The sequence below is a fragment of the Ranitomeya imitator genome, chromosome 3 (assembly GCF_032444005.1).
Source record: "Ranitomeya imitator isolate aRanImi1 chromosome 3, aRanImi1.pri, whole genome shotgun sequence".
NCBI classification, from domain to species: domain Eukaryota; kingdom Metazoa; phylum Chordata; class Amphibia; order Anura; family Dendrobatidae; genus Ranitomeya; species Ranitomeya imitator.
The window spans coordinates 817,716,896-817,733,624 of NC_091284.1; the positions used below are offsets into that span (position 1 = coordinate 817,716,896).

General features: G+C 42.9%; 1 protein-coding gene across 2 annotated transcripts in view; it reads left to right on the plus strand.

The window, feature by feature from the left end:
• TENM4 (teneurin transmembrane protein 4) overlaps nucleotides 1-16,729 on the plus strand; it is a 1,627,060-nt gene that overhangs the window by 934,158 nt on the left and 676,173 nt on the right. For both annotated transcript variants that reach the window (XM_069759344.1, XM_069759343.1), the window contains one exon: nucleotides 7,028-7,297. In XM_069759344.1, the coding sequence (XP_069615445.1) occupies nucleotides 7,028-7,297 (270 nt within the window). The remainder of the gene's footprint in view (nucleotides 1-7,027; nucleotides 7,298-16,729) is intronic.

Here is a 16,729-nt window from a genome sequence, read left to right on the forward strand (position 1 = left end):
AATCGCAGAAAAAATTGGCGTGGGCTCCCATACAATTTTCTCCGCCAGAGTGGTATAGCCAGTGACTGAGGGCAGATATTAATAGCCTAGAGAGGGTCCACGGTTATTCACCCCCCCTGGCTAAAAACATCTGCCCCCAGCCACCCCAGAAAAGGCACATCTGGAAGATGCGCCTATTCTGGCACTTGGCCACTCTCTTCCCATTCCCGTGTAGCGGTGGGATATGGGGTAATGAAGGGTTAATGTCACCTTGCTATTGTAAGGTGACATTAAACCAGATTAATAATGGAGAGGCATCAATTCTGACACCTATCCATTATTAATCCAATAGTATGAAATGGTTAAAAAAATACACACACAATATTGCAAAGTATTTTAATGAAATAAACACACAGGTTGTTGTAATATTTTATTCCACTCTCAATCCACCTGAAGACCCTCGACCTGTAACAAATTAAAAATAATAAACCAACAATATCCCATACCTTCCGATGATCTGTCACGTCCCACGATGTAAATCCATCTGAAGGGGTTAAAATATGTTACAGGCAGGAGCTCTGCTATAATGCAGCCGTGCTCCTGCCAGTAAGACCCCAGCGAATGAATGGAAAGTAGGTCAATGACCTGTAGTTACCTTCATTTGCGGTGATGCACCCTCTGCTGGATGTCCTCATATGACCTCGAGGCTGGGAAAATATTCAGAAAAGTTCCCACGCTCGAGGTCATATGAGGACATCCAGCAGAGGGCGCATCACCGCGACTGAAGGTAACTACAGGTCATTGACCTACATTACCTTCATTCCCCGGGGTTTTACAGGCACGAGCACAGCTGCATTATAGCAGAGCTCCTGTCTGTAAAATATTTTAAGCCCTTCAGATGGATTTACATGGTGGGACAGATCGACGGAAGGTATGAGATATTGTTGGTTTATTATTTTTACTTTGTTACAGGTCGAGGGTCTCCAGGTGGATTGAGAGTGGAATAAAATATTACAACAACCTGTGTGTTTATTTCATTAAAATACTTTGCAATATTGTGTGTGTGTTTTTTTAACCATTACATACTATTGGATTAATAATGGATAGGTGTCATAATTGACGCCTCTCCATTATTAATCTGGCTTAATGTCACCTTACAATAGCAAGGTGACATTAACCCTTCATTACCCCATATCCCACCGCTACACGGGAGTGGGAAGGGAGTGGCCAAGTGCCAGAATAGGCGCATCTTCCAGATGTGCCTTTTCTGGGGTGGCTGGGGGCAGATGTTTTTAGCCAGGGGGGGCCAATAACCATGGACCCTCTCCAGGCTATTAATATCTGCCCTCAGTCACTGGCTTTACCACTCTGGCGGAGAAAATTGCACGGGAGCCCACGCCAATTTTTTCTGCAATGTAACCCTTAAATTTAATAGCTACAGCGCCCAAATTTTTCACATACACACTACTAACATTAGTAGTCTGTAATATGCAAAAAAAATGGGAATATGACATGGTTTACTGTATGTAAACCATGTCTCATATCATGTCGGGTTTAGGAAGGAGAAATGAAAAGCCGGCAATTGAATTACCAGCTTTTCTGCTATATCGCGCTGAAGTAAATATAAATATATATATATATATATATATATATATATAAATATACATGTGTCTCAATAACATATATATATATATATATACATATATATATATATACATATATATATATATATATATAGACAGTACATATGTTTTTATGATTTTTTGAGCACATGGATCCATTGTATGTCCGTATGTATCTCGCAGTACGGATGCCATATGGATTACATATTTTCCATTGACTTGCATTGGATTTCGTGTTTCGGTCAATCCTCGACCCCGACTTTTCGCGATAATCTGCCGATTTCACTCGACTCGTCTTTTCAGAAAGTCGGGTTTCGCGAAACCCGACTCTACCTTAAAAAAGTAAAAGTCGCTCAACCCTAGTCACCGTTAATGTAAGTCAGACTATTTCAATGGAATATACATATATAAGGTCATATTAACAAATAAGTATAATTTACCAGCACAGTAATAGTAACATGAAATACAAAAGACAGTACATATGTATATATACAGCCGAAAGCCGACATGGTGAGTGGACGTATCCAATGGTAGATTGAAGACTGTAGCCATCAGACAAAACATGCTTTAGGGATGGGGGAAGCCAGAAGGTCCTGCTGAAAGACCAATGTATGCAAAGAAAAAATGATAATAATTAAACATCAATAAAAACAATATAAGATTAAAATCACCAAACCCCCTACACCAAGGGTAGATAGAGGACACAAGCAAAATGAATGCACATATTTACAGAATAGTGCCGAGGAACGGCCACATATAGAGAAGATATAAGTACACAAAGAGGAGAATAATTCAAAGAAAGGATGCCAATGACAATGATTCATTCAGACCCCTAGGGGTCATGGTATCCAATGTCACGATCCATTTCGCCTCTGTTTGCGCCAAAATCTTCTTGTAGTTGCCACCTCTAATTCATAAATGGATGATGTTGATCCCTCTCACCATAAATGTGGATGGTTCACACGTATGGTGTTGCCTAAAGTGGCGTGGAATAGTTTTGAGAAGGGAAAGGTCGGTCACTGTCTTGGCCGCACAAATGTCCCGCACATGCTCACGAATACGCACTCTCAATTCCCTTGATGTAAGGCCGATATAAATCTGGGAGCAGCCACAAGTTGCATAATAAATAACATTTGTGCTGCTACACGAGATCCGATGTCTGATATTGAAATGTTTTTTACCATCAGAGGAGGAGAACGTGGTGCATCGCAGGACATTGGCGCAGGCAAGACAGTGACCGCATGAAATGGAACCTACTGTAGGACCCCTAGAGCTAAAAGCATGGCTCGGGGGAGGAACATAGTGCCTAATAACCAAGAGGTCTTTAAGATTTTTAGACCTCCTGGCTGTCATAGCTGGACCATCGCCCAACATTGCTCCCAAGGATGATTCTGTATTCAAAATAGGCCAATGCTTCCTAAGGATCTGCCTCATGTCTTCCCAGTTGTGATTAAATGTGGGAATAAACCTGATAGGTCCCAAATTTTTACTAGTCACTCGAGCTCTAGATGGCTTCAAAAGATCAGCACGTGGGGTTGCGCTGGCTCTCTGGTAACCATTTTTTATGCAACAATTAGAATACCCACGTGCCCTAAATCTTGTCTTGAGGTCCAAGGCTTGTGCCTCAAACCTGTCATTGGATGAGCAGACCCACCTCATCCGGAGGAAATGTCCGACTGGGACGGCCCTAATTGTGGAAGGATTGTGAGAAGAAGATGCATGAATCAGAGAATTTACTGAAGTAGATTTACGATACACATCAGTCTGAATACGACCAGTATGGTCCACCTCAAAAGTAATGTCCAAAAAAGGAATTTTTTGAGGATCAAGGTGAATATTCAAAGAGTTCTGATTCAGCGCTCCCATGAAATCCTCAAGCTGCCGCACCGTCCCGTCCCACAAAAAGAAAACGTGCCAGCACAGCACATGGGAAGCGGCCTGCGGGCCCCCGTCGCCGAACACAGATCTCTCCAAGGCAACCAGGAAGAGATTGGCGTACGAGGGCGCACAGGTCGCACCCATGGCTGTGCCGCGCTTCTGCTGATAAAAATAATCCTTAAAAACAAAAAAATTGTGGGTAAGGACGTAGTGCAGCAGCTCGAGGATAAATTCACGTAAAGGGCCGTCGCAGTCGGAGGCCCCCAGGAAAAGCGGGCCGCATCAATCCCATGACAGTGCTTGATGCACTACAGGTGGGTTGGAGAAATGGTCACTATACAATGACATTCAAAAGTCATAAGAACTTGTCGCTGAAAATAGTATGATTAGTGGGAAATACGGGAGCATGGTCTAAGAGGTCAGAGGTCAAGTGATCAAATTTAAGCTAACTAAGGATTAGCACTAACAGCTACAAGTTGAGTTACGGAGGTCAGAATGTAGCAATACATTGATCCAAAGTGTAGCCAAGGAAGTTGGTCACAACAAATCACATCAAAATCATGATCAACTGGTAAACAAACATATCAAAAAAAGGGAAATAATGTCTGTAAAAGGGGGCCAGTGAGGAGCTGTCTTCATCTTCGTTGGTCAGACGGCTGCATGTTCTGTAAAGTATTTCTACTTGTTGAGGCAGATTTTATACCATGAGCCTATCTCAACCTGTCTTGACTGCCATTTGCAGATTGGAAACATCATAAAATTTATACCACCTCTTGGTTTCCTTAGTTTTTCCACCTAAATTTGGTCTCAATGTGTTGCGTGTTGTTTACACTATTCCCAAGAAACAATGCCCCTTTCTGAGCGAGTCAGAAGAGTCATAGAAATTTGAAGCAAATTAGCAGCTTTAGACTTATTTATTGTCAGTCATTTCACTGAACTTTTCACTGGCGACAAAGACATGGATCATACATAATTTGGTCTTTTCTGCGGTAACATACAGAAGCGAAACCTGGACTATAAAGAAACAAGATTGAAGGAGAATCAACGCCTTTGAAATGGGGTGCTGGAGAAGGATGTTAACAATGCCATGGATGGCAAGAAGAACAAACAAAGCAATTTTTGAACAAATCAATCCAAACGTGTTACTCGAATCAAAAATCACCAAGCTACGACTTGCCTACTTTCTAGTTTGAACATATCATACGAAGAGAACAATCACTGAAGAAGGACATCATGGTTGGAAGAATAGAAGTAACAAGATGAAGAGGAAACCAGCAACCCGATGGCTTGATACAATCAAGATAATGACGGAGAAGAACCTGGCGGACCTATTGTCACAACTCTGTTGTCAGAATACCCAATGCCAAGGGCTCCTTTCCTGTCCCTAGTGTTAGGGATGCCCTAGCTATCCCTGCCCCCAGATTACTTATGATAGTGAAGACACAAGGGCCACATACCTTGCTGAACACATGAATTAGCCCTATATCTGTCCCCTTCCCCAACCAGGAAAGTGGGGAGTAATAGTGTATGTATATACACAAACCAGACTAACAAGGGAGGACGTACAGGGATAATTGAAAATACTAAACATACAAATATACCCTCAAAGACAACAGAGAGGGACACCAGGAGAAAAGAAGGAAAGTCAAATAGGTGAGTATGAGAATTTGCACTCAGCCGAAACACCAATCAACAGTCACAGATAAACACTCCAAACGCTTCTACCAACAACTGACACCTCCGCTTCACACCAGGCAGTAGATGACTGACACTGGCAATCCAGTTATATATATAGGAGAGGGGAGTGACCAATACTGAACAGCTGAGAGCATAAACGCAGATAAGCTTCTGAGACTCTAAGCGGAACAGTTTAACCCCTGCACTGCTAACAGAAACCTGCACAGTTTAATATGAAGGAGAAGTGATTTTAATCAGTGCAGGAGTGCATGAAATCAGACAGTGTGGTCTACTGGCACCTCTCTGTCAGGGTAAACCCATGACACGTATCTAGGCTCGCACAAGATCTATCTTCCTACATCAATCAAGTCGCCATGGCTCAAGATCGAGCCAAAGGCCGAAAAAAAAAAATTAAATTGTCAGACGTGGTGAAGTGTACTGAGAAGAGAATAGTAAAGTTGCCCTTTTTGTGGTGCAAGAGGAAGCTTTTGATAAGCCAAAATTTTTTAAGCAAAAATTGTCCTAAAATTAAGCCAATTAAGGCATGGTGTAAGGCTAGAAAAAGTTTCACCAAATTTACAGTATCACTCATCACTGGAAATATTTCTGGCGCGTTTTCAGACTGTTTAGCATAAGGTTACACGAGCGCAATAATGGTTCAGTGCTAAGTTGCCACTAATTCCATCTCACGCATTTCTTGAGTTCACCTCTTTACTGGTTGTGACGATTTTTGCATTGGTGCTTCCTTTCCAACCTCTCCATATTTAACCCCTTCCGCTCTTTATTTTATGATCTGCCGTTTCATCGAGAAGATACAGTAGGATGTAGATTTTACAAACTACTCCGGAGAACTTGTGACGGGTGACTTGTTTATCTCACGACTTTCTGTCTGCTGGGAAGCGTGGGAGCTGTCGCATGGAGTAAACAGATTAGCTATGTACTTAGAGGTCATTTACCAAAGTGCTAAATATGATGGTAGTCATGCAAATCAGTGTGCCGTGAAAAGATTTCTTATATGTCGTTATCCAGTTTAGAGATTACATCACTTCTAGAAAACAGAATAACACGAGATTTTTATTTATTTCATCTACTATGACGTATATCATCACCTATAGAGCCAGATAACATTACTGCGCCAACACTGGATCCCTTCTCTGATCTCTTTCCGGTCTTGAACGTACCTTATTGAGTGTTACTCACAAAGTATTTGTCATCACTACCCCATCTTAAGTGAAGACGTAATCTTGATTCCGTGAAGGAAACCCATGCAAACCCAAGGAACTTACGAGGAATACAGAAGCCCATGAAACACTGACTGCTCTCAAATCGTAAGACCCAGATGGACCAGTCTCGCTCCCCATACTAACTGCCTCCTAGGCATATATGAAGCAACTTTGGACAGGAGACCTCGCCATCTGGCTTAGTCTTCCATTTAGAACATAGTCGGTGCTTCACAGACTTGTGAAACTGGGTTTTGTCAGACTTGAATCCAGTACACCAGTGCGGTAAAGCACATATGCTGACCATAGAGCCATCATTGTTCCTTCACAGAGCAAGGAACATCCACATGATAGCCGACAAACACCCTGTCAATGCAATCTCCTCCTTTCAAGTAGGAGCAGATACTGATGTCAAATAACTAGATCTATCCTCAATTTACATTTACTCTTTAAAGATTCCCTCTAAAACATTTATTTTAACCACATTCAGAAGAGGCCAGAATACATTGTCTTTTTTTTTTTTATCGAGTATTTAGTTACGAATTGATGTGCAGCCCAGGGTGCTTAGGGTACTTGGGGAACATGTATAGTTATAAAGTAGATTGGAAACTTTAGAATTCTAGAATAACGAAGACTAATGTTAATTCACAGGTGGAAGTTTTACTCTACAAGAGCTCGGTCTCGGTGAAGTCACTCCGCCTCATGGAACACTATACCGGACTGATATTGGCCTGCCGCATTGCGGCTATTCTATGAACAGTGAAAACGATGCAGACAATGAAGCTGACTGCGTACTATCGCCAGAACAACCAGTGAGACTATGGACAAGAAACACTAAATCTGGGCGAAGCTCTTGCTTGTCTAGTAGAGCCAACTCCAATCTGACTCTCACCGACACGGAGCACGAGATCACTGAGAATGGTAAGTGACCGTTCCAGATTGACCTTATATATTATTTATGACCTTGTATATGAAGTCTAATGTGAAGATGAAGCAGAAATGTTGCCAGTCACTGCCAATAATATTGTAGATGACAAAGTATGGTCTCCCTGAACGATTAATTGACATAATCAATTTGTTTTGAGCTTTACTTTCAGCAAATTAATGTGAAGAATTTCGAAATCAATTGGCCATTTGTCTATATTCCGTTGCGTGTGACAAATCGGTTGCATTGGTGAGCAACACTTTGAAGAATACCATTAGTTTCGGGTGACTGTTCAGATTAAGTGGTCATGTGTGTACATGAGGAGTAATATTACTACTGGACATTATACTGCTTGTATCTTGCATTTTCACCTCTGCAGACTGTTTCTAATTTTCAGTCATCTCTGAGCTTGTGGATAGAAACTAGCTGCTATAATGTATACTATACACAGCCACAGAGACACTAGGGATATCTGCTCTCCTCTTTTTTCACAGAGCTGTGTAGCTGTGACTCCAGCTGTAGGTGAAAAAAAACACAAGAAAGCAGCAATGTTTGTTTCTTTGGTCCCCCCTCATTGACCTCAATAGACAGCTATAATCTGATTCCGCGGATAGGTGTCTCTGTTTTGTATTCAGCAAATTGATGCGTTTAGGAGGCTGGGGGGAGGAGAGGAAGTGTTTTTTTTAAGTGGAGAATGAAGCATATTCCTCTGATACAATATATTGCAAAATTTGCTATATTTTATTGCATTTTTAATATATGCAACATTTGTTGAGTAGATAGTAGCGACCATTTTTGGTATTGTCTACACACTGTAATTTTTGTGGACAAAAGTACAATCTTAGGCTTGACTAGATTGGATTCTTTCTTTTTGTCGTTGACGTATGAACCTTATAGTTGGAAAATGGAGAGCCAACTTCATCAGCTTATGGCAATCTACAGCTCTCAATGATATGATGGGAATACCAACTGAGTTGTAGGGAAGGGACGATTCCCATTGTATGATCTGAAATAATTTTTGACCTCCCCACCTTTCATTATGGTTGGAATATGGAAGATGCGATTTCAACTATTTCTTAATACAGGAAAGATATAGTCACTCATCCCTACCTCGAATGTCCTAAAATAAAAATCCCAATTTTAGCATCAAGTGTCAGAGAAAAGCAACAGAGAAATTCTTTTCTTGTCTTTTCGAGACTATAATTTATCACCTCTTCTCTGCTCCCGGGTGAAGTCGCTAATATATTCCTCCAGGAGAAGTTAAACGAATGTTAATTTCACATGTATTCAGTTTATCCATTGCCGAGAACGTTAAATACTGTAGACTTCATGCCAAAGAGTCACACGGGGGTTGGACGCCATTTATACCGGTGCCAAGAGACATTCGGTAAGAGGCTGCTTATCATTTCAGAAAGCTTCGAGAACAGTCTTCTTGCTGGGAGGGATATCAAACCCGTGCCAAATAGAAAGATTTTCATTGTTAAAGTGATTTTTTTGGTACTCGATTTAAAAAACAATTTGTAATTTTATTGGAGCTTTTGCCCGCAAAAAAAGTTGATAATCACCAACATTCAGTCATGTGCTGCTACCCTGTTAGCTCTCAGGAGTTTTCCCAAGATTGAAAGTTATCCCTTATCCATAAAATGTTTTCTTTTTTTTTCCTATAATGGAGGCTCGTTGTGATAAACAAAGGACCTTTCTTGCCTATCTGGTAACTGTATAGCTGGGACGCTTGGCTGCGCCCGTACATTCAGTGTGGCTCCCTGTTCACAGATCAGATCTACACATCAGAGGATGGCGAGCAGGCGAGCGTGGCTGCCCGGCTGTAGTCCTGTGTCACTTTGTGCTATTTTCATGGCTTCAAATAGATCAAGAGATTGGGAGAAGTATTATTCAATCCACAAAAGCTCTGCCTACAGTTTCACGCTCGGCTCCGCTGCGATTGTAGTCACGGCTCTTTGGTCTCATTACCATTTCTAATTTATATATATGTCCCCAAACTCCTAAAAGGCAAATCTGTTTAGTTAAAGGGAACCTGTTGGGACAATTTTACTTCTCATTCTGAAACTATGGTTGTATAGGTCCTAGTACACCAATAAAAATGATACCTGTCTTGTAGAAATCTGATGTGTCACTGCTGAAACATAAAACTTTGAAGTCACATGCAGATTAGGCCACAAGCGCATCGGTGAGCGTGATATCGACGATGCACTTCCTCGGTAATTTTTTTGGGGTGGTTTTGAAGCTCAATTTATCAGGGATGGCACATTGAATTACTACAAGACAGGTATCATTTTGATTGGTGCACTAGGACCTATATAGCCATACTATTGCAGCGCCCCAGGGTCCTGGTCATTGCAGTAATGTCATTCTTCCACTAGGGGGAGTGATGTTACGTCTGAAGGCAATAAAGGAGATCACTTTACCAGGTATCACAAACCACACAACGCATTTCACACTCCAGTCCACCAGGGGGAGCTATGCTCCTATTTAATAGGGCACTCTTCACAATTAGGTAAAACTGGTGGTCTGGATAGGAAGTTAGGCAGAAGCTGACTGGGTTTCTCCCAGGCAGCACCAGTCTGGCGGACGCTGGCTGGGCTTCACCCAGTGAGCTGCTATCTGAGCTCCTCTCAGGTAGTGGGTCCCTGACAGGGGTGGCATCCTGTCAGAGGCCTAGACAGAAGGCCACGGAGCTGCACCTGCTTACCGATGCGGCAGCATCCAAAGAAAGAAACATTGAAGGGAATTGCGTTGCAGAGAGTGAGAAACGAAGTCATAGCAAAAGGAGAGGAAACCAGAAGGTGTTCTGCCTTGTAAAAGGCTGCCTCCTTCTGAGGGGCAGAAGCCAGTAGCCGGAACACCGAGGGAGTCATCGTCTCCAAGCCTGGCTCCAGAGACTGGCAGGACAGCTAATTCCATATTAGTTGCCCGACCTTTACCCAGGAGGCACGGTGGCAACTGTGGGGGCCGGGGCATGCTAGAGTCCCTGTAAAAAGCCTCAGGCCATCAGTCATATGGGTTGTTCCTATCCATCTGGGGGACAGATAGAAAGACATACCATCTAGAACACCAACAGTTGTGAGGACCTTATGAGAGGCTCAGCAGTAAGGTATTACAACACCCAGGTGCTAGAGGAAGGCTACTGATTTCCACCTGGTTAAGGGGACTCTGGATTTGCCTTCGGACCGGCCGGACTCTGCCTGCCCTGTGATCCGGTGCTCTGGACTGTGGATGCTGAAGCCTTCAGTAAACAGGTAAAGAGACTGCAACCTTGTGTCCTCGTTCTTCACTGCACCTCTCACCATCCACCATCTACACACTGGGAAGCCCTGGTGACATACTTCACCTGTGGGAAGGTATACCATCTAGCTGCCATAACATCACCCCAGCGGACTCCTAAGCAGTGTCAGTCACCCAGACCGAATGCCACAGGTGGAGTCACGAACATTTCCCCTTTAAAGACCTTTCCCTTTTTACACGGACGTCCCGAGGGCCACGGACCGGGTCAGCCACCGTGACATCCCCCTTGAGAACCGAAGGGCCCGGCTCCGAGTACCCCACTGACCTACCGGGGGCGCTCCACTATCAGTTTCAAAGGTAAAATCAGTCTGACACATTCCCTTTAAGCAGCTACAGAGTTGATTTTGATAATAAATTGTGAGAGTCTGTAAAAGCTGGGTTATGGTAAGAGATGCAAAGGAAACCATAAGTAATCTGTGACTTTTGGAAGGTGATTTTGCTTTGCACAACAAAAATGTCCCAAAATAAAAATATTAGGAGCGTGTTATGATGTATAGGTCAAATGTTTAGCTGTGGTATCAGCTTCTGTGGGAAGGGAGGGTGGTCACCAACAAGCCTTCCAAAAAATATAACCCTTGTGTGATGGGTGCACAGAAGTGTGTAATATACACCCGATCAACATTCATGTCTGTGACCAGGTGACCAAAGACCTTTCTCCATGGCCCCCAAGATGGCTGACTATAGTTCTCTGGAGGTCTGGACATAAAACTATGAAGAGGCCAAGACAAAAGGCACGAGGATGGAGTAAGCGTATAATAATAACTTGGAAGTCAGACACACATGACACGATAGACAGAAGCACATCGATTTTTCAGGTTCAATACTTAGAAAATCATAAAATCGTGGTTTTGACGAATAGAGATTGAGAAACTATGACCCCAGAAAAGTCAACAGAGTCCATTACAGGTTTATCGCTAGGATATGCCATCAATTTGTGATGGATAGGGGGTCCTCCGATGATCTTTCATTGTTTCAACTTATACCTGGTAACTTTTATGTGGGCCCATTCAGGAGATGATCGTTGACGGTGCCCAAAGCCTTGTCCGCCACTCTTTCATGCTCACTTAGGCTACATTCACACGACTATATATTTCGTCCGAGTGCTGTCTGAACAAAAACTGACACCTCTCGGACCAATTTTATTCACTAGGGCTCTTCAGATGACTGATTTTTTATTTTACACAGACAGAATGTCCTCGTGAAAGAATCATAGTCTACGGGTGTTGCCCGAAAAAAATCGGATCCCAAATGGATCATCCGGACAGCATCCAATTTTCTTGGGTACATTGCAGTTCTTTCAGTCTTGTAAATTTTTAATTTTGCATATGAGTTTGGATGCTGAGATTATGTCTATTGAAAGAGCACCCTGGTGTCAAACACAAGAGGTCTTGCATAGGGGCTGCTTTTGGGGGGGTATTCAGTGATACCCTGAAATATTATTGTAACAGGGTCTGCCATGCTGGGGTACCTCTTTCACCCTGTGTTTCAGGAGGTCCACTCTGCTTTGGCTGGAGTTGGAATGAAGGACGCTGGCTGGAATTCCTTGAGTACATGGGCGCATATAAAAGATCACTGAGTCTCCACATATTTCCAGTATGACAACACTTTACTCATAGGACACAGAATATATATCACACAGATACACAGGGCAGGCCAATAGAAAAGCAGCAGGCCAGACATACATTACCATAGCCGCAGGTGGCCGGCGCCTGCCGATATTTACTGTGGGAATTACAAAGGTGGGGAAGGTCAAAAGGGGAATATCTTGTCCTCTCTGCCCAGGGGCGCAGCCTGTGGGCTGATGCATTAGGGACATGCATCTCACCTGGAACCTATAATACATACATATAACTGCACAACATATTCTTGGTGCGGTGGGGTTCCGTAACACAGGATCCATTTTTGGGTGTAGTAGAGTAGTGATGCTGCAGAAAACTTCATGACAAAAAGTCCATAGGGAAAAATCATGACCAGGATGTGACAAACATGCAACCTTTATAAGCTGCAGGTTTTTTTTTTATTATTCTTTTAGCTGGTTCCAGTGTGAAGGAGAGATTGGCTAATGACATCAATTATTAACCTTACATAAGCTAGGAATATATGTGGTGTGGCAAGATGGCGTCTACATCCTGGAACTATGCCCTGGAATCCTTGGAATGTCAGGTGGATACAAGTGAAGACCATATATGGAAAAGACCTAGCAGGGACCTATCACAGACTGATACAATGGCTGCTGAGAAGCTGTGCAATGCCTTCTTCCTGCCCGCTACATGATCTTTTGTTTGTACTAGTAAAGTTCAGTTCTGTGCCAGCTCTTGCCGAGAGAGGAGTGCACATCTGACCCTGCGTCAAATGTCTTTCTTTTATGCACGCACTTGGCTCATATTCATCAGGTCAGGGACAGGCAATCACTAAGAGATCACCCCATTACCAGGATGTATCTCAGCTGCAGAAGCCATGTTAGGCTACGTTCAGACTAGCGTTGTGCGCCGCTGCGTCGGCGATGCAACGCACAACGCACGCAAAAACGCGGCAAAACGCATGCAAAAACGCTGCGTTTTGCGACACGTGCGTCGTTTTTTGCCGAAAATCGGACGCAAGAAAAATGCAACTTGTTGCGTTTTCTTGGTCCGACGCTTGCGGCAAAAAAAACGCATTTGTCGCAAAACGCAACAAACAAAAACGCATGCGTCCCCCATGTTAAACATAGGGGCGCATGACGCGTGCGTCGCCGCTGCGTCGCCCGATGCACACTAGCACAACGCTAGTCTGAACGTAGCCTTAGAGGCTCCACAGAAATATACAGTCCCTGCAATCTCCTATCTGTCTATATGGTTTTATGTCCTAGGTGGCATCTCCACATGGATGTTTCCTGGGTTTCGGCAGGTTCCAGCTTCCAGCAGGTTTTTCTACATGAAGCTATTTACTACAGAATTAGTAATAAGGAATATATTTCGTGGAGTGTGACATGTGAATGCAGCAGAATATTAATTTTGTTAAATAATTCAGAGTTAGCAACTTCATAACTTATAGTTGGGATCAGGATACAAATTAATATGCTGTTACTGTAATGTTATATGCTCCACTAAGAAAGTATCACATAAATCATAAACACATCCCAGTGGAGTCTACACAATAGCACATGTCCAGTTCTCTGCAGCTCACTTATCAAATGTTCTGTGTAGACTGGAGCAGCATCAGCAGAGTCACATATATTATAAAACATTCCAGTATTCCCAGTGGAGTCTACACGATAGAATGACATGTCCATTTCTCTGCAGCTCACTTATCTATTTTCCTGTGTAGGCTGGAGCACAATAGCAGAGTCGCATATATTATAAAATATTCCAGTTTTCTCAGTAGAGTCCACACAATAGCACATGCCCAGTTCTCTGCAACTCATGTACCTAAGTTCCTGTGTAGACTGGGGCAGAGTCAGCAGAGTCATATATATCATGAAAGATTCGAGTTTTCCCAGTGGAATCTACATAATAGCATGGCATGTCCATTTCTCTGCAGCTCACTTATATAATTTCCTGTATAGACTGGGGCAGCATCAGCAGAGTCACTTATATTATAATACATTCCAATTTTCCCAGTGGAGTCTACACAATAGAATGACATGTCCATTTCTCTGCAGCTCACTTATATAATTTCCTGTGTAGAATGGGGCAGCGTCAGCAGAGTCACTTATATTATTATACATTCCAATTTTCCCAGTGGAATCTACATAATAGCAATGCATGTCCATTTCTCTGCAGCTCACTTATAAAATTTCCTGTGTAGAATGGGGCAGCGTCAGCAGAGTCACTTATATTATAATACATTCCAATTTTCCCAGTGGAGTCTACACAATAGAATGACATGTCCATTTCTCTGCAGCTCACTTATATAATTTCCTGTGTAGACTGGGGCAGCATCAGCAGAGTCGCTTATATTATAATACATTCCAGTTTTCCCAGTGGAGTCTACATAATAGCATGGCATGTCTATTTCTCTGCAGCTCACTTATCTAATTTCCTGTATAGACTGGGGCAGCATCAACAGAGTCACTTATATTATAATACATTCCAATTTTCCCAGTGGAGTCTACATAATAGCATGGCATGTCCATTTCTCTGCAGCTCACTTACATAATTTCCTGTATAGACTGGGGCAGCATCAGCAGAGTCACTTATATTATAATACATTTCATTTTTCCCAGTGGAATCTACATAATAGAATGACATGTCCATTTCTCTGCAGCTCACTTATATTATTTCCCGTATAGAATGGGGCAGCATCAGCAGACTCACTTATATTATAATACATTCCAGTTTTCCCAGTGGAGTCTACATAATAGCATGGCATGTCCATTTCTCTGCAGCTCACTTATATAATTTCCTGTGTAGACTGGGGCAGCATCAGCTGAGTCACTTATATTATAATACATCCAGTTTTCCCAGTGGAGTCTACATAATAGCATGGCATGTCCATTTCTCTGCAGCTCACTTACATAATTTCCTGTATAGACTGGGGCAGCATCAGCAGAGTCACTTATATTATAATACATTTCATTTTTCCCAGTGGAATCTACATAATAGAATGACATGTCCATTTCTCTGCAGCTCACTTATATTATTTCCCGTATAGAATGGGGCAGCATCAGCAGACTCACTTATATTATAATACATTCCAGTTTTCCCAGTGGAGTCTACATAATAGCATGGCATGTCCATTTCTCTGCAGCTCACTTATATAATTTCCTGTGTAGACTGGGGCAGCATCAGCTGAGTCACTTATATTATAATACATCCAGTTTTCCCAGTGGAGTCTACATAATAGCATGGCATGTCCATTTCTCTGCAGCTCACTTATCTAATTTCCTGTATAGACTGGGGCAGCGTCATCAGAGTCACTTATATTATAATACATTCCAGTATGAGGCAGCATGAGCATTTATCCAGAAATGAACAAATCTTTTGAATTCAAATTTGCAAGCTTCACCGACTTTTTGTTTTGTTTGCAAAGCCTCCAATTGCCCTGAGCAGATCTGTGACCATTCTGAGGTCATCTAGTATAGTATTGAACTCCTTTCAAGAACTTTAATGCAGACATAGCCTTAAGGTACCTTCACACTGAGCAACTTTAGAACGATAACGATAGGGATCCGTGATGTTGCAGCGTCCTGGATAGCGATATCGTTGTGTTTGACACCCGCTGGATCACCCGCTGACATCGCTGAATCGGCGTGTGTGACGCCGATCCAGCGAGGTCTTCACTTGTAACCAGGGTAAACATCGGGTTACTAAGTGCAGGGCCGCGCTTATTAACCCGATATTTACCCTGGTTACCATTGTAAATGTAAAAAAAAAACACTACATACTTACATTCCGGTGTCTGTCGCGTCCCCCGGCATCAGCTTCCCTGCACTGTGTCAGCGCCGGCCCGCCGTAAAGCAGAGCACAGCGGTGACGTCACCGCTCTGCTTTACAGCCGGCCCTTACACAGTGCAGGGAAGCTGAGGCCGGGGGACACGACAGACACCGGAATGTAAGTATGTAGTGTTTTTTACATTTACAATGGTAACCAGGGTAAACATCGGGTTACTAAGCGCGGCCCTGCACTTAGTAACCCGATGTTTACCCTGGTTACCCGGGGACTTCGGCATCATTGGTCGCTGGAGAGCTGTCTGTGTGACAGCTCTCCAGCGACCACACAACGACTAAACAGCGACGCTGCAGCGATCGGCATCGTTGTCTATATCACTGCAGCTTCGCCTAATATGACGGTACCTTTAGTAATGTCAAAGTGACCTCAACACGTCTGGCTGTGGGTAAATAGTTGAAAATTGATGGTATAAGACACACTATCTGTACAGTTTATTCAGTGTTTCATGCCTTTCTTTCACTATCTAGATTACTAAGTCGTGAGCTGTGACATCCTCTTAATATCCAGATACTCCACAAGGCTGCTGCTGCTGCTGCCTTCTCTGCCTTTGCTCTTATACTGGCTACTTTGGTCCCTCTTGATTGGCTGCACTATACCATGTGATTTGGTAGCCCAGTCGCATCCATGGTCATGTGAGTCTTCTTTGGCTAATAAAATCTTCTGCAATGGATAAAAAGGCTGTAGTGCTTTTAGGC